Below are 26,014 nucleotides of genomic sequence, written 5' to 3' on the forward strand. Positions count from 1 at the left end.
CAAATCCTTGCTCATGCAGCATGAATCACCGTGCAATCAACATCGACTATTAATTAATGTTTAAACCCAATTACTCATAGTTTGGAATAAAAGGTAAGGTCTTGCGCAAAGCTTAACTTCCAACAACTTTTTTGCACCATTTGTGAATAATGTTTTTAATGTAAACATTTTCGAATGTGTATTCTATAAAAGCTATACATTTTTAGGCTAAATAATTGCTTGATTTGACTTTGTTTAATCCAGGTCCCTGCTAAACCATTAAACTATTTGTTCATGCACTTTATCTGAATATTAACAGAAACTAATCTGCTGATTATTTTAGATATTTACAGAAATTTCATTTTAGAGATGATTAGAGTTATCCCCATAAGAGCGCTTGTTTATAATGCCTTCTTAAAGGGAAGGGAAATGCAAGTGCAATGTACAAACATTTGTTTCCTATTTTGTCAAGTCTTTTGAGCATTCTAATCTCATATATAGATACAGAGAAACATGGCAATATATTGTTCATACTTAAACGTGAAAGTGAAAGGAAAAGGAAGGAAATAATCTTACTTTGACATCATATTAACGTCTAGTATTGTTTTGCAATTAATGTTAAAACAAGTTGGGTTTAAATCGAGATAAATAAATAAATTATTGCTCGGATCAAAAACCAGACCAACTACAAACTACATGTATATTAATGTTAAAACAAGTTGGGTTTAAATCGAGATGACTAAATAAATTAATGCTCGGATCCAAAACTAGACAAACTACAAACCAAATGTATATTATTTACAGACTTGAAACGCTTGTTTTGTTTATTTCTGAATTCTAATCAATATAAAAAATATTCTTAATGAGAAATATTTCACTATATAAATAAACATTTAAAGTTATTTATTATGAGAAACAATGCTGTATCCAGATTGCTTGGAAATCAAAGCCTTTGAGCACATGACAGTCAACAATACATGTGAATATTTTAGATGAAAGATACTGTTAAAATGCAAGCTGTGTACGAAAGAATTTCAAAAAATGCAAGTGATGATACGAGTAGAAACATTTCTTTGCCACACAATCAATATATTTTCATTTATTATATAATCTAAAACAGATGTCTCAGGTAGTCGTTTCTGTTTTTTTTCTAAATGCATTTCATGGTCGATTAATAAAACAAAGAACCCTTTGCACATAAAATCGAATATAAACATTATACAGTAAAGCAGGTACAATCACCTTTGAAGGAACACTATTAATTGCAAAGACCAAACATAAAACCTTAAGAATTATTTATCTTTTATGCATACAAACATTTTCATAAAGTTATCAAATATATATTTTGTATAATGTTCATATGCTCATATCAGACATGCAGTAGAGCCAATTTGAAATCGATAGGAATTTAGATAATTAAAACCCGAAATACATATTTCTATTATTTAAATAATATAATGATATCAAATGAACATCAAAGAAAAACTTAATCAGAAAACTCTTTGAAAATCTTTATAACTTACTAAATTAAATGTAGATACACATGTATTTAGTACATACATGTTATATTCACTCTTTTGTTTTAACTTTGAAAATATTACCCATCTTTTAATCAGAATGTATTAAAGCAAATAAGAAGTAAAGTTTCCATCAGCAATGGCGTTCATCTTTTTTTTATTAAACTTTATTCCTAGTTGACATTTATCTGATCCAAAGCATAGAAAAATGATAACTTCTTGGTCATGTATTAAATTTTAAAGGCATGAGAATTATTGAAACATTAATAATAAATACTTGAAAACAGAAAACTTTGTAATATCTGTTTTCAAAATGAAATTACTATATTTTGATAATCTGTTTGTAATATTATCATAAATTTAACAAATTCAAATAAATACCTTGGCAGTTTGTTATTAGACATTTAATTTACCAAGTATAAACTTTCATCAAGGGGACTTTACTCTTAAATAGTTAATAGTGTTATAATTATGTTAGAAAATTAAAAACATGATTGCAAGAATAGTGTTTGTTTGCTTGTTTGTTTGATTTATTACTATTTTTTGCATACTCCATATATACGTACTTGTACAGTTTTCAAGTACATGTAATATTGTTCTGCTTAAAAAAGAACATTTCTCTTCTTATGTCTGTAAAAATATGAAAACAAACATGTATTTTAAGAAAACAATACAATATCAAGTTGGCATCTCAATACCTTCTAATTGTTTTTTCTGTCTTTTTTTAAAAATAATTTGCATGGTAGTATTTCTTCTTTATTATAGAAAATAATATAAACCTATCTAATTTCTTCTCGACTTTGGTGCAGTATTTCTTTTTCATATTTTTCATTTTAAACACTTCAAATACATCCTGTGTTATTTTTCTCTTTAGTATTATTTTTTCAATATTTATTTGGTTTAAATAATTAATATAAAGTCGCTATCATATATATTAAATGCAGGCTAAAAACGATACTACCAATAAAGCATTTTCAAGGTAAAATAGAAAAAATACTCATTGTTCTTCAGTTATTGTTACAGTTATTTGATTTAATGTCAAATCCAGTGCTATAAATCACTAATAATTTGTTTTGCTACCAATATTTTCACGAACAAATATTGAATTACTTAGTTAAGTCGAAAATTCGATATTTTTAAAAACATATATGTTTGAAATAATTCTCTGGCATTTATAATAGGTGGAATTAGACAGACATGTGTCCATTCTTTAGTATTTCCTTTTGCAACGTTAAAACAGATATTTAGGAAAGGCAAACTGCAAATATATATACATGCTTTTAAATCCTTAAACATATGCGTTAACAAGAAAATCATATTGATGCAAGTGAAATCTGCAAATTGTATAAACACAGTTGTAGAACAAAAGAAATCTGGCAATAGTTTGGTCGTCATGTGAATGTTTTAAAATTATAAACAACTATATTTTTGTTTTTATGTATCAAATATATTTTAATAAAACGAAGCTCAACATGAGTATTTGATTTCAGTAAAAAAATATTAAAAATTTGTTTTAACCATCCCTGTATGCCATAACTGATGGTGTATTAATAATTTACTTTATATAATTTTCATCTTCATAGTTGAACTCATACATTAGTTGGCTTACTATTTTAAATTTTCCTGACACCAAGTGCTTGCAGTAACTTTTAGATGGTAAATATTGTTACATTATGACTACTTTTGTAATAGATATGCTTCATTTAGTAAATATAATTATAACTTTCCATCAATAAAGTAAACGTCAATGCTCCTTTCTTCAACGAAATGTAGCTCAGAATTTTGAATGCAACATTTTTACCATCCCCGACAAGAATTTTACTCACCTAATTTGACAAAGAGATGAGCAGTTCTTGGTTTTGGATTTTTGTTTAAAAGAATTTTATTACAGCATTTAAGGCATATTTATTTGTTCTTTAAAACGCACATTCATTATTAGTGGCTTTTGTAACAGAAATATGTATACTGACAGAATAAGATATCTTTCTGTTCTTTTACAATGTCATCGACTAAATGATAAAACATATTGCTTCATAAAGAAAACAAGGTGAATGTGTCAACATGTAATTGCTTTCCAAGTCATATTTAGTTTCACGTTAAAAATCATTCTCTGTTTCTAATTATATAAAGTCTTAAATTGTTCTTAGAATTCAGAAAATTCGGATAGAGTACATTCTTAACTGACAGTTCTTACGAATGCGGAATTATTCTGAGAAAATTGAGAAAACGGCAACCAAACAATAAGACTGTGAAACGTAAATTATCTGAAGACATATAACAAAGTGTTAGGAAAATTGACAACATCGAGTCATTATTTTACAACACTTATAATTATCTATGTTTTTTACCTTCGAATTGATATCTGATACTTTAAAAAAAATTATTAGTTTTAAGAAGATTATTTTTTAACCATACCATTATATTTTCTTGGAATAATTGTAAGACGTACTATTGTTAATGTTATTAAATGAACGCGCACGTGCTCGAAGACAAGTCAGTTCAAGAACTCTTGGAAATCGTCTTCAGATATCATTAATTGGATAATTCCTAACAATAGGGTACGGGAATAATAATCAAAAATGTCTTATTATTAAACAATAAATTCCCAACGTTGTCATCTCCGTTTAGTTAGTGGGATTTATGGGTTGTTAGAAAAAATACTTTCTTTATATTCTAAGAGAAAAATTGATATTAAATTGTGTAAAATGATACCTTTGGTAATAATCCATTATGGCGCTATCATTATTATTTCTACAGTCGTATATATTGTTACACTTACAATGGTATAACAATAACTTCTATTTAAAGGGGATATCAGAAAATGATATTATTTATATGTTATAAAGATTTAATATAATACTAAATAATAAGAGTGAATAAGTTATCAATTGTTATCAAATTACAACAAGTTGCTTTAGAAAGACATAATTGAATATCAGTAGTATAATGGATTCTGCGTAAAAGAATGATTAGAATATGAATCTTCTTTAATGGGAAATTTTAATTATTTCTAAGTTTAATAAAGAAATATTTCGTATAGGAAAGCTATATTTAAAAGTATTCAAACTTGTAGACTTTATTCACCAAGAAATTAATACATTTAATATAAATTTGCTCCGTTTTCCTGATTTTAAATGTGTTTATTTCCAAGCAATGTGGCATAACATTTGACTTTGAAGAGCCAATAATATATATTGCTCTTATTTATATTGTACTATGTATTATATTTACACCTTACTCTAAAAGGATATACTACAATTTCTACGAGCAATTTTAATATTGAAAAGAAATCTCATTTCAAAAAGTTTGATCATTATGTACTCCAGAATTAGAAAAAAAGTACTTTCAGAATGTTATTCATCTTCAACCCCTTATTGCAATTACAAAAGCATTGTTTACTAATTATTTCCAAATCGCTATTTTAAGGAAAGTTTATGCCTCACCACCAAGATGAATAATCACCCTGAGATATATATTTATGACGGAAGGTAATGTTATCTTTAAATTGATTGTCTGCCTCCTATTCGTCAGAGAGAATATCTATGTTGCGGTAGCGGTCTTGACAAGTCCGAGGTCCAAAGAAAAAGACAATGTTGCTACTGTACACTCTTTATGACAACAAAATATGCTGCTTTTGCTCCTAAAGATAACCTTGCTGAACGCATGCGTGTAAGTAACTGTGAAATCTCAGTCGTGAAGCTTGCCAAACAGCAATTAGTAGATTTTGTTAAAGGAAATGAAGCCGGATCAATAGTACTCGATTATGGGAATTGATTAACCTTGCCGCCTTCGTGTAAAGTGACGTACATGCTATAATTAGATTTACAACGGCTGAGTTAAACACCATTTGCATGTCAGTTTCATAATGCAGAAATTGTGCAAGATCAATTGTTAGATTCAGTATCGGGGTATAAAATTACATGATGTGCTTCGAGTAGATGATAATGTTTTTTTAAAGATGCATTAGGAACAACTTTTTATGTTTTTAAAGATGCATTAGGAACAACTTTTTATGTTTTTAAAAATGCATAAGGAACATCTATCTATATTTATTCTAATTCATCTATCAGTCCGATTATATGAATAAGGTAATTTATTCATGAATTTAACCTAAAAGAAGTATTTCCTGATTGTTTTTTATTTTTTCTTTGCATTTCGACAGTATTTTGAACAGTCATTTGGTTCATTTGTACTTTCAATGATTACTTCTCCTGGCCTGTTTGATGTTGACCATCATATGTACAATTCCAGATTAACTTTAACTTCTTGGAATATTGTCAGAAATAACTTCTTCAATTCCGCACTATATCTATATCAAGACTTTGTTATATTTATTAATGTCTTAACCTAGACTTTTTTAATGTCTTAACCTAGACTTTCTAAATTTTTGTTTGATTTGAGTTTTTTAGAAAATATTTTAGTGAGCGATATTTATATATTTATTCTAGAATACAGCTCTACATTGGTTTGCAGACACACATCTGAGAAATTATATTCTCTATTATTTATGGTGTCACTGAGGAAACTTCAGTTATTCCAACTCTCATAGTTGATTGTGATGTGTCAGCTCAAAGTGTATCAATATAAATGATACGCCATAATTTTCTGTGGATTACTCCGAAAATATATGACATACCAAAAGCAGTTGATCTTACATCACGTGACAAAAATCGCAAAGACAAGCTTATATAACTTTAAATTGACCGTAATCATTCATTTATCTTTGATTAATTATTTCATAAGAGGCTTACATTACTGACGATATTAACTCTCATTGTTGTAAATTACCCTTACTTGCTTGTTAAGGCAGACGACACTAAAACAGGCATTCTGTGGTCATAAATGGTAGATCGCTGGAAATAAAAAAACATGTTGCGATTGATTTTTATTGCGGAGATAATTCTTTATGACCTTATCTAAAGGTCTGCATACCAGAATCTTCTTGGTCTGTTGCCAATTCTACAAATACTTCTTCCCATGTCCCAAATTTAATGAAGATAATAAAACCGTCAAATTATGTAACACAAACTTATCACATGCTCCTCTGTGATAAGACAGGACCGATTAGTATAGAACTGTTTTGAAATGGTAGAGGGTTATATGATATTCCTCATTTATTGGCGCTTCTGTGGGAGAAAGGTGTATTGATTTCATATATACGCTATAGCATTACACTATCTCTCGCAAAAGGGATGATATTTCGTTTGTAATTGGGAAGAAATTACAAACAATTATTTGACATTATACGCTTTGATTGTAACATTGCTCCAATCGATCGTACAGATATGTCTACTCCAGACGCACCAACACAATGGCAAGTACACATTTTGAGTTAATTGCATCGGGCAACATATAATTAAAACAACAACAGATTTGTAAAGCATAACGTTGGAATGGGCCATGTGTTGTGGGAATAACATAATGGAAGATATTATGCAATAATAATGCAATCCTGGGTGGTTGGTTTAAGGTCATTGTACAATTAAGTTTGACATGTCCTTCGTTAGGAAGGTGCAGACGCGTACTGTCTTATAATTATTTTTATCAACGCCAACAAGCAGAACAAAGGGGTTATAGTGAAACGTACAATTAATTTCACTAATAATGTCGTTTCGGGTTTGCATAGAAATTTTAGTTATGCAGGTCGAGTGATAATAACGTGCTTTATTACTTATCAACATGATTAAATAATGCTTTGAAATATAATATGACCCTGTAAATTGTCAGTTCTGATTCAGTTACACAGACGATAATACGACTTTATCTTAGTTGCATAATTCTTTATTATAACAAACACCTGTCTAAATCTTTGTTTGAAAAAAAAAACATTACTATTAGCGGATGTAGGTAAAGTTAATAACAAGAAGTGTATGTTGAGTTTTTACATAGTGAAATATGTTGCTTCAGTCATATGTGACCAAGTTAAATTTTAATCGATCTGCATTTGAAGAAAACTTTAAAATTCAATGAATCATAAAGAGGAGAATTGATTTAAGTAGATTACAATACTTTCGTATTTTGTGGTAACACATTTTAAAAATGTACTGGATGAACCTTTTTGTATGATATTGAAGTTTTGTGCAATTTAAATATCCATACTAATAATATCCAAAGACATTGATGTCAGGCTTGATCCATATTATCTACTCTTTAAATTGTGCACTTCCAGAATTTATGACGCACAAGACATGCAATTCTAAAATACATGTCACGTTTATAAATAAACCTACGTATATACATTATTCTTGTTTATCGTATTTCCATTCTTTTCTTGTTGTATGCATTCAGATAAAAATAACTATTCAATTACAAAAACACACATATTTTGTATTCTTTTTCTGGCATAAGTTGAAATTTGTAAGAAATGTAAACATAAAAAAGAAACCTGCTTATGCCCATGCAATTTTTATACGAAATTTTATTTTAACCATGCTTTGATCAAAATCTACGTTCACAAGAGGGAAAAAATAACATAAAGTTAACAATAATTTATTGATCTTTGTGAAAGAGTGTGATAGTAATTCTCAAATTGCTTATCGACCAAGGGCATAATCAGGCGATTCCAGCAAAACTTTGAGATATTACCGGAAAGATATGATCAAAACAGAAAAAAAGAACTAGGGGAAAAAAAGCAATTGGCATTAAAGTATCAAATAAAACCACGTCACGAAAATATAGCAACGGAATATTAATTTTTGGAAATAAATTATTTCGAACATAAGTATTATAACATTTGAACAAAGAAACTTGAAAAGCAAATAAATCTTCAGAACTGGATATTGCAATTTTGAAATTTAAACGCGACAAAAGATATGCATGATATGTGATATAAGTTATGGTTAAATGATAAAATAACATTATTTGAAAGGTATTTATTTGAAACATTATATAGGAATATACAAAATAATGACAGACGCGCAATGGAGGTATGAATCAGAAAGCCATTTCTTGAAAGCAAGAGAATGAATAATGAAATAAATGAACACTTAAATAGTAATAGCTTTACGGAAAGTATAATTTCAGGAAATTATCTTTTACAGTTATGAAATTAATATTTAAATTGATACTGAAGCCCTGAAACTGTTCAATTAACACTCAAAGACGATACTTAAACTCTTTGTTAGTTATATACATGAAATATTCCAATAAAATATGAAATTGACATTTTGTAGGAGTAAGATATTCAATAACTTTCTTTCTACAGAAAATAATTGTCAACTCTGTATTTATATTAAAGTATCAGGCATATTAATAAAGATCTGATTTCACCTGGTAGTACAATGGAAAACTGATATTGTAATGTTGGATGTTTCCGCGAATATTTGTAAAGAAATTTCAGAGATGTGGTTAGAAACATCACCATCAAGCCAAGTAACAAAGCAATATACATTTTTTTCTTTTTTTAAAAAAAAAAGGAAAAGAAAACAGATAACAGATAAATGAAAATTCAAGAATAAAAGGGTTTTGCCTATCGTTGTAATGGTATAAAGATATCAATAATAAAGTAGAAAATTAATAGAAATTGATAATTAGTCTTTGTGTGGTCCATGAATAACAAAATTAGAAAATATTATCAGGACAATTTCATTGTTTGACACAACACACGATAGTCAACCGCATTTGTCGGTAACATTGAGATATCAGTTAATAGAAAGAGCAATTATGGAGCCATTGCGGGCACTTTGCACTTGAGACCCGACTGACATCGACGCTGTTTGACCTATCTTGTCTTCTACATAATTTATTATGTATCGATTGCAAGGAACCATCAATACATAAAGCATATCAAATTCATATACAAGAGGTACATGGAAACGACATAAATAATTAGTACATCGCACGCAACTGAATAAAAGATCAAAGTTTTCGCTTGAGTAAGACTCAATGGAACAGTGTGAGAAAGCATTCAAACACATAACAACTAAATCAGAAAACACACAAAAAATAACCCCTTGTAAATTGTGCGCCGTTAGCAAACTTGGGATGTAATAACTTGGTTTCGAGTTGTTTAATATACTTAAAAATGATCTATGGCCATATAGTATTAACAATTACACCCTAAGTTTGCTTTTTAATCGAGGTCGCTAACCAATTGACGCAAGGGTTTAAGGTTAATTGCTTTAAGAACACATAAAATGAAAAGATTGACAACAGTTAATGATATTGGCTTTGTTTTCGAGCAATTAGAAAATGCCTTTTTACATGTAAAGGTCTGATAATATAAAGCTTTCCTTTAAAGGTTAATTTAGCATAGCAATACAAAATACATGTGAAATGTATTACGTATCACTTTAATTGAAATTAAATATTGAACATATATTATTGTTTCCGGTAAATTAAGTAAAATACAGGGACATGCGATAACTGTGATATTTGCTTGATAAGACATATTGCAAGGTCTTGAAGCACAGAATGACAGAAAATTAATACAAAAACATCTGTCATTTCTGTGAAAAGATTTAATGCCTCACCACCGATGTACATGGAAAATGTACTGCCTTGAGCATACTCTTCGTTTCATTGTAGATTAATGGATATGATCTGTAAAGTATGTGACAAATATCTTCTACCCTACACCATGGCGACTTTTAATTCTAATGTTTTCCATTAAAATGATATTGTTTGAGAGACACTAACCTGTGGTATTATGGCATAGAGACTTGTCGGTTAATCCTTTCCTATTACTAACAGCTTTTGTAACAGATTATTAGAAATACGTCTTGATCACATCGCAATCTCATGATGATGAAGTATAAGCTATGCTCTTAAATATATGCTTGCATGCGATGCTGTCATTTGCAATGCATAACCATTGATATTCCTTTTTTAACAAAACACAAACATTTTGATTTATGTTGAATATCTGTTTTAATTTAATTCTATGTAAAACAATCAATTAAATAAATCAACTACTTATATGCTTTTTTTAAATATGTGTCTCAGAAATTTAGCTCTTCCTTTTAACTTTTGAATTTTGATTTTTTTTTCACGTATCCAGTATGGTGCAAGACATCCTTGTATATATTATACAAAAACATTATCATAAATTTTCTTTTTACCTGTATATGTATATATTTTGATGGATTATCTACAATTAAGAGATACAATTGTAGTTTTTAAATGTTTTGATTTTTAGATAAGTAAAGAAGCCTCTGTGTTGTTCAGAAACATTTCTAGTGATTATGTGATAGTGTTACACAAAACTGATGTTATCCGCAAATACTGAAAGTTATTCAACCAAGTCAGTTCACAAATAAAACTTTAATATCTTGCTTTGAAACATTATATTTATATATTTAAACATTATACGAGTATTAAGTACAAAATATACATATGTCAGGTCAAAAATAAAAGAAGGATAGAAAAATCAACAACAACGCGTGAATTGTGATTTATTGTTTTTTAATTAACTTTACGGCTTACGCCTTCATAAGACAAACAACGGACGTGACGTAATATTAGTTACTCGTTACTTAATATTAAAATAACGAAAAAATTGACAATTCAAATATGCATATTTTTAAGAGTCTTGATTATACATTATTATTTTATATGGGTCAAAAATAAAAAAATAAATATTTTTCATGAACATGTATAATGTATTCCGTATTTACTTTTTGGTACAAGAACTTAGTTGTTTTTAATATGATTTTAATAAGAATTATCAATTGTGTCCAGAAGATGTGTTCTGATAATAAATATTTATACACGTAAACGAGGAACCGACTGTCTGAAGACGAAAACATGCAAAATGCTAATCTTGTCTATAATATTTCTATAACATTTCTTTCCCAAAATATTTATGAAATTAAAACCAAATAACTCATCGTCTGGAAATTTTAATAAATGATAAAAATCATTGTAACAGCATGCAAGAGTAGGAAACGTTGTACCATAAAATGTGCTTTTTGTGAATCTTTGCTTTTTAATTCCCCAACATAGAAAAGTGTTTTTAAAAGCTAAACTTGTATTTTAAGGATACGATACCAGAACAAAAGTGTACATTTTGGTTATATCAATTCAAGCATGGAACCTAGGAAAAATGACCTTTACTTGAATTCATGTCTTAATTTTGTATGAGCTTTCTTCTATTCAGGGATGATTTTCTACAAAACATAACTTAAATTTGAACAGACAAACCAATATAACGGTAAAAATGTGAATAATTTAATCAGGCATATTTCGTTAAGACTGCAATACATTCTTGTAGAGAATATTTTATTTAGATTTTCAAAAAATGTAACTTTCGAATTTTGTAATGATTTTTATTTTGTATTAAATGAAAAATATACTCATGCACCTTCTAAAATGCTGTACCGGTTTGGCATTTGAATGAACATACAGTAATTGTTTCAAAACCCATAAAAGCATCAGGTCGACAAATTATTGCAAATGTTTCAATACGTAGAAGTAATAACAATTCAGTGTTTCATTAATTTATCTCTTTTATGCAAATTATAATAATGAATATTATCAGTATAGTTTTATCTAAATAGTCTTATTTTGATATTTCATAATGTTAGTAATAATAATTATAGTCTAATTAATATGACATTATTTTGCTATTATTACTTTGTAGTCCATTGTTTGCCTTTTCTGGTGGTACCATGGGCATCGTTCTGGTCATGTATTTCATTGCTAGAAATTAAATTTACAAATTAATTTTGATGACTACCTATATAATTCATTTTTCATTATGATTTGTTATAATTTTTATGATTTGTTATGATTATAAGTTTGCATCTCATGACTTAATAATGTCGTGTATATAAGATTTGAACCTACCATTTATTTTTAACGATTAATTTTTTCTCTCCATTATCTTTACTTTGAAATCTAATCATTTCCCTGGGCACACGATCGTCAACGCTCCAAGGCTAGAATTGAATTGAAAAAAAAATCATATTGATTTTAATGAATTCTACATGCACACCCCTGCTTTGGTAACAGTTATGACAATTAAACCATCAGCAATACGCAAAATTGGTTCTTCTTCTTTGCTATATTTTGACCATTGCTTTAACGGCAACGCCTGGAATAAGAGGGGCGGTCAAATGCAAATGACACAAATGTGAGAATATCTAAAAATAATAGAAATATCTCAAAATGAAGTGTAAACAGAATAGAGACAAAATTTTCTGGGAGCAAAAAATATCACCAAACAGTAGTGTGAAACTGGACGCTCCTTTGATATGCTTATCTTCATAAGATGGTCAGGAGCAAGAGTAGAACAATTAAAATGGTTGCTCGTTTATGGAAATTACCCTTGGTATTATTTCTTTCAGTAAAGTCTTTGCCATTCGACGAAATTTATTCTTTCTGTAAAGTCCTTAGCATTCTAAGAATTATATATAAGATATTATTATATATTTACGTTCTGGCTATGGCAATTATTCTTTGACAATGATGCTTGTTTGCAGACCTTGTTTTTCAGTGTTTAGACACTTGAAATCATAATGAACGTCTAAAGTAAAACGTCACGGTAATAAATTATTCGGGCAGGTGATAATTGATAAGTTTTTCTTTGAAGGAAATATTGCTGGAGATCACACATGTTTTCACAGGCATATAACTGAGTGTTTTTCAAATAATTACCCATATGTGAAGTATTATTGGCAATTATTTCATTTCCCAAATCATTTCTATCTGCCATTTAATCTGCGAAAAGAACATACACATTGGGCGGTTAAAGCGAAATTCCGAATCACCAACATTGCAAAAACCCATTACTGAATTTCCTAACCAGCAGGGAAGATCTACGAATCACGGGAATCAAATGAAAAGAGCCCATTAAGGTCATTACAACACACCGTAAAATTACGGCGCCTATATTTGTTTTGCTGTGGGTAAATGGGTTTATAGTAGTTATGAAATTTGAGTGTATATAGCCTCTATTGGCGGTAAATGGATTCTGTCTTATTATCCGAAAAACATATGTAGAAATGAGAATAAAATGGCTGTCAAACGACGTGAGTCGGGGAGTTAAGTGTAGCCCTAGTAAACTTTTACTTGGTATGCTTATAGGCATCTTACTATAAAAGGATCTAGTTACGTACTTTTTTATTTTGAATTTCATTAATTGTTGTCATCAACTTAAAGCAGTGTGATGTCGTGTATACAGGACATGACTGCATTGAAAAGCATATCTCCCCAGTAACAGTTAGTCATAATGAATATCTGCGGTGAAAAATGGGGCCCGCCTGGTATGAAATATCAAATTACTTTACAGATAGTTATTTACGTACAAACACGTACAAACACACAAAAAATGTGTTACGAAATCTACGTAATTTAAAGTGATTAAACAGTTATTACATTTTATATGTCTTTATTTTAGAACTTAGATTAAAGTGATGCCATTATGTAAGATTATTGTTAGTCATCATGCTTATTTTTATTTTGTTTAAAACGAAATTTTAATTTGTTTTAAACGAAATCATAATTTATTTTTAACGAAAGTTCAATTCGTTTACATGAAATTTTAATTCGTTTTCACGAAACAATATGTTTATGTGTTACAAGACATATATGTATATCAGATACACCCAAATGTTATGTTGATGCGACTTTAAGGAAATGTTACTTTTATGCGTTTAACGAAAAGTTATGCTTATAAAACGAAAGATGCAAATCTAGGGAAATATTATATTTATATGTTCAACGAAATGTTATGCTTATAAAACGAAAGGAAGCGAATTTAGGGAAATGTTATATGTACGCGTTTAACCAAATGTTATGCTTATAAAACGAAAGAAAACATGTGACAATGAAACATAATGATAAATGTGTATAATAGAGTTTCAGAGGTAAATCACCAATTAAACAAAAAAGATTTACAACCTTTTTTTATAAATTCAACATACCATGAGAATCTCTGTATACGTAGAATATGCTTCCCGCTTTTCTAAAATACATCTTAGAATATTCCAAATTGCGACGCCAATGTAGGATAAATCATAAAGAGAATATGTCAAAATGAGTAACATTTTGATTCACAATAAATTAATTGAAATATAGGCAAATAAAAAACTCAATAATAAGGAAGTACAAATGGCAGTAGGCACCGTCTTAACATCGGTTATATATAATAATATAAAGTGTCTTTAAGAAAAATAAAGAATATTGTATATTATATTTTGAATAAATGCTGTCGATTTAAACAGTGTTATTTTGTAATATTAAAGCATTTGTCAATTTATAGCTTTATCATTATCATAAGATGCACTTTCATAAAAGCAATGAACGTGGAATACGGGCTTATTGAATTATGGTTTCAACTCAAAAATATGGAATGTACAATTTAATCAGAAAATAACAGCAGGTATTCATTGTGGGTTCAATCGCATTGTACAATAATGCTGATTCATACCCCTCTAGCCATTTGGGAGCCGTTGTCAGAGTATTGCTCCACGGGTTACTGTCACGGGTAAATGTGATTTAAAAAAATATTTAACGCTCTTTAAGCATATAATTTTTAAGTAATATATATATACTGTTAAAATAGTTAAACCCACAGCCTGCTGGCGGGAACTGAATATGCTCTTGCGACCAGTGCAGACCAAGATATTTATTCATTCAACAGCCATTCTACTGATGTATAAAACGACATAAAAACCAACAAAACAAATCAAAATAAATGTTAAATTTCAGTTATTGTGTGAAAAAAAAACTCATTGGCATTTAAAATGCAAGTAATGGATTATCGTCTGTTAATTTGGTTGTTTTGCCATATGCTTATCTCGATAATTGATACTGATAAACAATGACAAAAGACTCCAACTGGGAATAGTTCAACACATCAATGAAATATCTGAAAAGTTATTCGGGTCTGCATGCCCTTAAAAAATGGTAAAATTATTCCATCTGATCGGATGATCAATTTTTTATGGTTGAGACTAATTGCTTCATTTAATGAATGTCTTAGAGGGAAATGTTCATGTTAAGCTGAACTTTGTTTATAATAATGTTTTGTTTTGTTTTTATAACAGTAAGCATACGACACTAAATCTCAGAGAGGTTGCCTGCAAAAAAAGTAATCAAAAAACACAGAAAACACCTATATGTGAAGTGTTAGAAATTGTTTTCAGAATACAGTGTAGTTAATTTCATACTGCGAAGATGGTTGTTTAATTTTATGTTTAAATCCCTGGTACGAAGCAATAGTAACAAAAATGTTAATATTCAATTTCACTTTGTTCACTTACTACATTAAAGCGTTCTTCTTTTGTTTCATCAACAGGTCCAAACTCAAACCAGAGACGTCGTGGTAGACAAACATATACAAGATTCCAAACACTTGAACTTGAAAAGGAATTCAAATTCAATAGATATTTAACACGTCGCCGGCGGATTGAACTTTCACATATGCTGTGCTTGACTGAGCGTCAAATAAAAATATGGTTCCAGAATAGGAGGATGAAAGAAAAGAAAGAACTACAAGCAATCAAAGAACTAAATGATTCAAACCGCTCTCCAGATCTTAAAACTAAGTCAACAACTTCTTCGACTACGTCGGAAACGCCGACAAGTTGACATGAAATAGTTCGGTAGTTTAGACTAGGATATCAGCTATTGTTGTCAAGTCAAATAGAACGAGAATTGAACCTCTCTAAACGAGAATATTGAATTTCAAATAGTCTGTGTATCGCGCGCGTCAAGAAGATCTAGGAATATCTCCGGGGTTGTGCCATAAAAATGTGTTTCACAGTACACACAAGGAAACGTGAAGCGCAGAAAGCCACTGAGCCATGACACTTATTTATTTATAGTAACAAACTGCCATATTGGAATTCCTATGGTGCAAAAACAAGACGGTATGCTCAATCACAGTAGAGTATACCCCAAGTGTTCATTTCTGTTTTGTTCAAAATATTACAGCTGCAGCTGTACCTATTCGAGTGTTCATATAAAAATTGTCAGTAATTCCGGCATTTGAAACATAAGTGGAATATATATCGATATTGAATGTTTGTGTCTTTAAATGTTTTAAAAGTTTAGTAGTAGCCTTACTGGCATGATTGGTTCTTCTGTCAGATTGTATGGATATGTTATGTATGTGGTATATTGACAAACGTTGAATTTAGGGATTTTGTTTTCATAAAATGTCTTTATATAAATGAAATGTTGGGTGATTTATTTCAAATATATTATATACTTTGCCAACAGCTAAATGCAATGCATGATTTTCATATCTAACCTTCATTTAGAACACCTGGTAGAGTGTCCTTTCCGTTATTCTGTAATCATTTGATAGTCATAAATTAGTTAATTTGCAATCAAGATGAAGAAACGCTTTCAGCCTTATAATTTAGAAAAAAATGATTTCTCATTTTATACAAATAAAGCACTGAATATAGTAAACTCAACATAAATGATCTCAATAGTTAGTGGCCGTATGTATGCTTCCCTATGGTAATAAAAGGGGACTAGGAAATGGTCCCTGAAGTATACCTCTTTCTTTGATGAAAGTAGGTTTTAAGCGGGGATATTAATCTGCATTCTTTTACCTCACATTAATAATATTAGACTAGGCATGCATTGAATAATATAAGTTATCATATACACATTCACAGCTGACTTATGATTATTGTACATAATTCTATCTTAAAGGCATTTTCTAAATATTTTTGGTCTCCTTTTTAAAACAAAATATCTCTGATTCCATATGGAATAATTTTATTTCTCAAAATTAAGTTAATAATAAAAACTGCATAATGATTAAAATTGAAACCAAATTAGGATTGTTACATATCGCTTTCTTGAATTACATTTTTCATCTCTTGACATTTTTAAATAAGTTTTAAACAGTGATTGTTTCAAAATTGTTCATTAATACAATATACCTTTTACTACATTTTAATCAACCTACAAAATGCAGTTACGTTAAAACCATACAGGATACCTCATAAAAATTGTTTTTATTGAATCCACTGGTGATTTATTTCATCCAGAAAACCATTGTTAAAATTGGGAATCAACAAGAAAACCATTGTTTGATAAGAGACCAAATAGAAAACCATTGCCATAATTCGATACCTCAAAATAAAGCAAACGATTGTAATACTTGGAGTGCCAACCAGAAAACTACTGGAAAAGCAAAGATTCAATAAGAAAACCATTGAAACACCCTGATGCATAAATCGTTATAGTATATTGTTTGAATACGCAGATCTGAGTATATAAAAGTGCCGGTACTTTCAATGCCATGCCATTGTGTTTACATCATAGCCCTATTAATTAGTGTTTATAAAGGCTAAATTATCACTTTTGTCAACACACGATATATATTTGTTGTAATATTCAAAATTTTTGAAACGATTCTCTCTCTCAGTAAATCTTATGTTTAACAAATGCATATGACTTAAATCTGTAAGTCTATACAATGGAAAATAGAAATTTGATACGCATAACTGTTATTTATTATTAATTATTCAAAAAAACATTCGAGAATATTTTCTTTGATTTAGTACCAGTTGTTCTTTTTTGTATGACATATATCCACATATGCGTAAATTATCCGTTGTATACAGTACTGGCTACAAATCAAGATATTATGCAAAATGTTATATAAGCGAAGTGGCATGAATTTCATGTTCTAATTACAATTAATGATAAGGGAAACTTATCTATGTATCACAAATTCCATTCACACATAGCTTAACATGCATGCCAATGCCTTACAGATAATCAAACAAACATTTTAATTATTTGCACGGGAAGAAAACACTTACTTTTATATAAAACGGCTTTAAAAACTGCTTGATTGTGATTACACTGAAATATTCAATGTTTAAAAGAATACTAATATGTTAATTTATATGGGTCGTGGAAAAATATGTTGATGTTGTCATAGTGTTTTAAATGTCTTTAAGATATATTTTTCTGTCTCAGACGTTTTGTGAAAATATCCTTTTTTCTGCGATTCTTTATGTTAATCATAAAACTTTGATATAAATTAACTTGGGTAAATTTTCCATGAAAGCTGTTCAGATGTTTGTATTAATCCCCCCTTAGCCTTCTGGATTTGAAAATACCTTGCCTTTGCCAGCCATAAAGAGCCAGGCCATCTGCCCGTACCATCAGTGTAGTCTGACTGGGCTCTATCCTGCTGGTAACTCAACTCCTGTATTGCGATATTGAAATCCCTACATTGTACGGCCTTTACCAAATTCGAAGCAAAAGAGATCATCATGTATTACACAAATTCAGCAGGTTAAGGGTTATGGGAACATATGGAACAGATGTGTATTACACAAATTCAGCAGGTTAAAGGAACATATGTGTATTACACAAATTCAGCAGGTTAAGGGGGAAAACAGATGTGTATTACACAAATTCAGCAGTTTAAGGGGGTTAAAGAAACAGATTATATTACACAATATTCAACAGCTTTAAGGGGGTTCAAAGGAACAATAGTGCTTTACACAAATTCATCAGGTTTAGGGGGTTTAAAGGAAAAGATGTGTATTTCACAAATTCAGCGTTTACAAACATAAGTGTATTACAAAAATTCAGCAGGTTAAAGGAACATATGTGTTTTACACAAATTCAGCAGGTTTAGGGGGTTTAAAGGAACAGAAATATATAACACAAATTCAACGGTTCAAGGGATAAACGAAAAGACGAAGGGTTTAAGAAATGTATGGAATTCATTTATAGTTTATGTTTGTTGTCAATATTTATTTTTATTAGCTGTTATAATTGTTCTCCGATAAGGGTAAAACCATAAGATGTAGTATAATTCATTATATGACGTCATTGTGTGATGTCATTTCAATATTATATGTAACAGTTGCACATTGTATAAATTAATTTTCTTTTATTGTTTGTTTTGGTTTTTCATTTTTTTATAATTGTTATAGAGATACTACGATTTTCAAAACCGTTTGGTATGCAATCCGATAATTTAACGTGATTTTAAAGGAACTTCACTGAGGTCCAAAGTCCTAAAAACATCAAATTTGACTCTCTTACATAGCTCAGCTGATGCACTTTAACAGAAAAATGTTTAAATCTATTTAAGAAATATACTCAGAACTAAATTAAAAATCGTATGTACTTTTGCTTACATTTTTTTATATAGACCTACATCAAATAGAAAATAAATTATAAATTGTATCCAGTCCCGCCATGTCAAAAAGCCTCAGTGGAGTCCCTTTAATAGCTTGAAAACGTTGGCGGATTGGAATGAAAGCACAATACCTTATAACCTTTTTTAAATGTTTTATTACTGTGGCTATGTAATTTCTTTATGCCTGTTAACAGTGGGAGGAGGGTTGACAAAAAGGGGGAAAAATGAAATTTATTTAAATCTGCATATAGTACATTGTTATTTAACATTTTTGTGACATGTAATGTTATAATTATGTGCATTCGTTTTTATACCATTTCCTATTTGTTCTTTTTCATTGTTTTTTTTATATTATAACGTATTATATTTCTATTCAAGAAGGAAAATAGTGATAAAAATGTCTACCTACCATTGGCTGCCGAAAAGAAGTATCATTTATTGTTTTTAAGAAATTAGTTGATTGAATAAACGTTTGGACAAACGAGGAAATGAAAGCATTTTTACGATCAAGTTTATCTTGTAACTTTATATTTACAATAAACTTAATTTCATTTAAATTACTTTTCAAAAATGATTTTCTAAATAGGTATTAAGTACTACAAAACTATTTCCATTTCCCTGAAAGTGGAAATATACGAGTTCTAATTTTAAATGCTGTAAGGTAATGTATGTCCAATTAGATATATAATCAGTCTATGAAATTGATATACTAGTACTTGTCAATGAAATAAAGATGTTACGAAATTTAGTTACGCATTTTAATGTCACGAAATAGCAACACTTAAAATTAGTGAATTACGAGTACAAACTGTACATTCTTTTCTGTCTTTGTATATGTTAATAAAGTATAAAATACACAGTCATATGTTAAACCTTTCACAAACAAACAAATACTTTTGAAGTATTTCTTCAATTATTATATGTTTAATATGTATTAAATACATAGTCACTGTACAGTCTTTAAGAATGTGCCTGTTTCTTTACATGAAATATTTAAAAATTGCAACAAACGTGTACACTGAAGGTGTGTCAATCCATTTTGTTATTGAATGTCACGTCAGCTCCACGAACTTTCAAAAACTGTTGACAATATTTTATTCTTTAATATCCAATTGAATGTATCTGCATTTAAAAAAAATGATACTAATGTTGTTCTTCTTTGTGTTTCAAAATATTATATTATTTTGAATAAAATGTTCGTCTGTAGGTAAGCCCTATTTATGTATATGTGTATGAGTCACATAATTTTTCTGCCATCATTTTTATTATATTTTCTGTGCTTTTTTATTTTTCACTTATATTTTATTTACTATTTTTTGTTGCTAAACAATTTTATAGAGGTATGATGACTCAGAAATATATTGTTATGTGCCGTATGTTACAAAACTTTCTACAAAACGAGAATTTACGCAATAAAATAAAATAAAAACTGAATCATGTTTTTACTTCTTTCATTTGGCATACTCATTTGGCATCCAACTGGACTTCCTTATATCCTACTTTTGATTTATTTATAATCACATTTACTTCTATTGCATTATGTCAACATGGTGAATACTACCTCTGTTAAGTAAATTAGGCTTTGGTGATGAGCCTGACCGTGCTCTCCCTTGCGCCTTGTCCTGTTTTTGTTTGGGGTCCTCCTGGGCTCCTTGCCGCTGGGTCGTGTGAGGGTTGCTTTCATTGAACACCACCTTTCCTTGTTAATTTTGTTTGTCATATTTTGACGTATTCCTTGGTCATTTAACCAAGTAAATTATTTATTGAATTAAAGTGATTTTTTTGGTTTGGTAGGGGAAGACGTCCGGTGCCCCAACGTGCGCTACTACAAACACCACAATAAAGCATTGGAATAGAACCACTGACTTTCCGTAAGCTAGCTGGACAGCTTCCTCACATGTCAGATTCCAATGTTAGTGTATAAATTCAAATCCACGGCGGTGAGGGGGTTGTCGTTTGAAGTCAGCGACCTCTTCCCCTTGACCACCGTCGCTCAATATAATTACGAATGTAATTATTACTATGATAATATACGTACTAGCAAGTAAAAGACTAGTCTCGTAGCAAAAATAAAACTGAAAAACAAAACAAAAAAAACAAATAAATTAACTTAAAAAAACAAATGTCAAAGAATATGAACATTCAATGATGCTCGTTCAGATGACTATGATGTCTTGGCTTGAGTTGTCGGAATATACTTAAAACGAAATACCCTTTAATGTTCAAACCAAATTGTCATAGAAGTCGTGTAAGTTTGTAATATGTCAATGTTTTATGAGATACATACAGAGAGACAGTACCTACTAATGTGTATTGTATTACTAATGTATCCCCATCATTATATTCTTAGAGTTTGATATGATATTGTATACACTTTCTACGATGGCCATGCGTTCCAAACTCGAGGTGACAAGCTTTAAGGCATATGCCGGGGGTTCAGGTTCTTTATATACCCCTAAAAGCACCCTTTTAATATGAAACGAATTTATATAATGCAGAATTCAGGGTTCTTTGGGTGTTATGACATTTTGAACTTGAAAACAAATTCCGTACAAACTGTTGGGAATTCTAATCTCCATTGTATGTACAGAAAGTTCTTCTCCCTTTTTTAATGAAAATTGAAAGAACATTTATGTTAGTGGAATTTAATACAAGTTCTACCGACTTGTGCGAAATTGCTGAGGTTTTGCAAATTCTAATTTAATTAATTCCCATTACCGGAGTCGGTGAATTTCGTTGCAAAGAGGCTGCAAGCAAAAGTGCTCACTTTTACTAATTGAAAATAAAAATAATCTGCATATGAACATAAAACATCATCTCGCAAGATTAAATTACTCCTACATATAATCATAAAAAACATAATTGTCAGAAAAGATGTAAATTAAAAGGTGAAAAATTGTGTAAATAAAATAATTAGTCGCTGACACAGGAAAGTGTCAGTTACAGCAACAATGGCAGACGGGTTGTGAATGCATACACTTTTCATGCAAGACCTTTACACAATCCTTTCTAATCACATCATACCGGTGGTTTCATGCTTGTGATAAATAATAAAGAAACATTATAGTATTAGGCAATATCTTAAATTAATGTGGTGCTAGCTTTATATATATATAAATTCAAACTTGTATATGATGAAAATACTCACCCAGCATTGCAACAAATAATAATGATTATTATAATTATAATGTATATATACTCCGTTTCAATAAGTCTGTGAAAACACTGTGTTCAATTTAGATTGCTTTTAAATACGCATAAAGCAAAATCTGATATTTAAAAACAGAATTTTGTAGAATTAAAAAGAAACATCCTTAGATGCACACATACATGGAAGCTTAAATCTCATTCCATTGGGGATAAAATCATAGGTTTTACATTATTGTAAAATCAACTACAAGGCATAACAAAACGTTAATTAATATTATTGTCCGGCAATTAACAAAACAAGATCTGTTTAAGAAATCCTGAATTCATAATTGCCAAAAGACCTTGGCGGTCTTAATTACTTCTCCATTAAATGCATCACGTGTTTGAATTATTTTATATCTATATATTGCTTTTCATAAATAAACATATGTATCATACATGGAAGTTGTATACCAATCATATACCAATGTGTGGCTTTCTCTTCGTAGAATACAACACGTTGGTAATCCTCTACAGCGTCGATACATAATAATAATCACGTAAATATTACATAAGAAGTTGATCTTATCAATGTGTTTTAATATGGATATCATTTAACATTAAAAATTAAATAAACACTGAACATAACATGAGACTTAATTAAAAATCATTAACTAATATATGTCCTCATATATTTACCATTTATGATAAAGGATCCCTTACAAACAATATCTATCGGACTAATTTGATAGGTTTTTGCTCAGTTACTTGATCAAAGTGTATTGTTGTGTTCAAATGATCGATGAATTGTCATGTTTAAACACATAAATATTACAGACATGCATGGAATAGATTAATTCAATGCATTGCCATACACACATTCATGAATATCATTAAAGAAGGAAATGTGTCAATATATAAGCTACGGCGACAAAACACACATATATTTAACGTAGCATTACATTAAACAAATATCAAATACATTATTACAAAACAAACACAAGTATTCGTAAATTTGAATTAAATATTTGAAAATAAATGAAATGTTCATAACATTATTTTAGTCTTAGCCTATGTTCCTATGTGAACATATGAAACCAAATTTGTTAACAACAAAAAAAAAAATACAACAAAAAAACAACAACAAAAAATACCATAAAGGGGAAAGGTGGTCTTGCTGTTAAGGTGTCCGTTTCTCAACCCCAATGATCACATCATTATAAGTCGAAATCCCATTTTGTCATGGAAGCGTTACTTCATATGACACTATTACTGGTTAGTTCCGGAAGCGAACTCAAACGTGGTTCAACTAGGCAACGATCATTCTACCTTATCAAGTTTTAATGTATACAGTTTAAACTATATAACAAATAAGACTTGTTATTGTTTTATACTAGAATGAGAGAATAATGGATAATACATATTTCAACAACAGTGCAACAGCAAAACAATGATTTTCACATTAACTCTAAATATACAAACATTCAATGATTCCTTCCTCTTCTGTAGATGTTCTTGATCATACTGTGAATGCCTTTGTTGGACCAAGAAAAATAGAGAAAAACGGTTTCCCTAAAGAACGCCCAAAACGACGAAATTGTAAATGTTGCGACTCGGTTGACTGAACATAATCATAGACGGCACTGTTAAATGTGTAAGTTACCGTCCACGCCCCCCCCCTAGCACTAGCGTAGATCATTAAAATATGTTTGAACAGTGGTCAGATTATTAAACAAAAACATTGAGAACAGAGATACATTTTGTACTAGTTTGCCATAATAAAATGCAAACGCACATATGTAGAGTCTTCTTTGAGGTCATTTGCACTGTACTCGGTATTAAAAGTAAATGCGTGTTTATTCAAAATGTAAAATATTTCATAAACATATTAACGAAAACTGCGGTTAATGATATAGACCAGAAAACGATTTGTTTCTGTGAAATTCCTTAACGCAAGAACAATAATGTCATACCACCCATAGGTGCATCAATCAACTAAATATAAAACACTCATGGCAAAATTTAGACACCGACGAAGAATAACCACCACTGCTTAAGAATCATCACCTACAATCACTCCTCTAGGAGCAAAAACAAACAGGAGAACAACGGATCTTTTTCGAAACTGTTTCTATAAGTTCTGATACAGATACAGTTGAAATGAGTCAATCATATCAATAAAGAATAGAGGAACTGAAAAGGAAATAAGACTTGTTGAAGGTCTTACTGTTATAGCAAATAGTGATATCAGCCCGACAGACAAAATCTATGGATGACACAATACATTATCGCTTTACATCATTAAGAAGGTCTTTATTCAGGTGAAAGGTATCACAATGTTGTTTTGTATTAAACAAATAAATGTCACCATTCTAAAGCAAAGCAGTAAATCTGCTTGATATGACAAGAACATTGCTGTAGCATATGTTGAAAATGAAAATGACACATTATGTTTGTTATATAAATACTCAGTCTTACCATAAATAATAACTGCCTGTAAAGTCAAGGGATGATTTATACCTATTATCATTGCAAATACGTAACTTAAATTTATATTTATATTTTGTGGCTTTTTCACATCCAAATATATTTTTCAAATAAGTAATAAGATGCAATCCAGTTCTGAGAAATTGAATGATCATTATTAATATCATATTATTATTACATCTATAAAATAATTATTAACAAATAATTCTTTTTGTCTGTTATTTGTGATAATGATTACAACCTTTCTTTTTGTAAGAAATACTAATTTCAGAAATTTTTACCAGTTTATGCAACATCTGTTTCTGCATTATAACGTAAGTAGTTAGTCAGACATTAATAAATATACATATCTAAACTCACAAATAAAAGGGTCACAAAGAAGATCCCTGGTTAACCTGGTTGATGCCAATGGAAACGCTGTTTTCTTAAGAGATAACCCTTGTGCCACTGTTAAATTGTAGTCAAACAAGAATCATGGTTGTAAATAATATATCAAACTGTATATTTGCTTATGTATTCTTAAATGGTATGATAAACTTTAAAATGGATTAGTCTACAATGGGCATATTTTCAATATCATTTTCAAATATTGATAAAAACAATGAAAAAAATGTATCTTATGGATATTATCATGAAAAAACTGCTTGAATAAAATTGCTTAATACAGTTCTAAATGAGTCAGTATGAACATTAAAGTACGATAGATCATAATATTCTGTTCTAGAGCACTTTATTATCTGCTATATGAATATATGTAATATTGGATCATGTATCTTACACTTGCTAACAACATTAACATATAATCCTTTCGTGGTTTTTTGTTATATATTTG

The 26,014-nt window shown here is 29.6% G+C and overlaps 1 protein-coding gene across 1 annotated transcript in view; it reads left to right on the forward strand.

Moving 5' to 3' along the window:
- The window catches only part of LOC132739016 (homeobox protein Hox-A7-like), a 35,506-nt gene extending 16,782 nt beyond the window's left edge, over positions 1–18,724 (forward strand). The window contains exon 2 of the mRNA XM_060726655.1: positions 15,736–18,724. Coding sequence (XP_060582638.1) covers positions 15,736–16,028 — 293 coding nt within the window. The 3' untranslated portion in view covers positions 16,029–18,724. The remainder of the gene's footprint in view (positions 1–15,735) is intronic.
- Positions 18,725–26,014: the final 7,290 nt, after the last annotated feature.

The sequence above is a fragment of the Ruditapes philippinarum genome, unplaced genomic scaffold (genome assembly GCF_026571515.1).
Source record: "Ruditapes philippinarum isolate M1 unplaced genomic scaffold, ASM2657151v2 ctg1_1_1_1_1, whole genome shotgun sequence".
Taxonomy (NCBI): domain Eukaryota; kingdom Metazoa; phylum Mollusca; class Bivalvia; order Venerida; family Veneridae; genus Ruditapes; species Ruditapes philippinarum.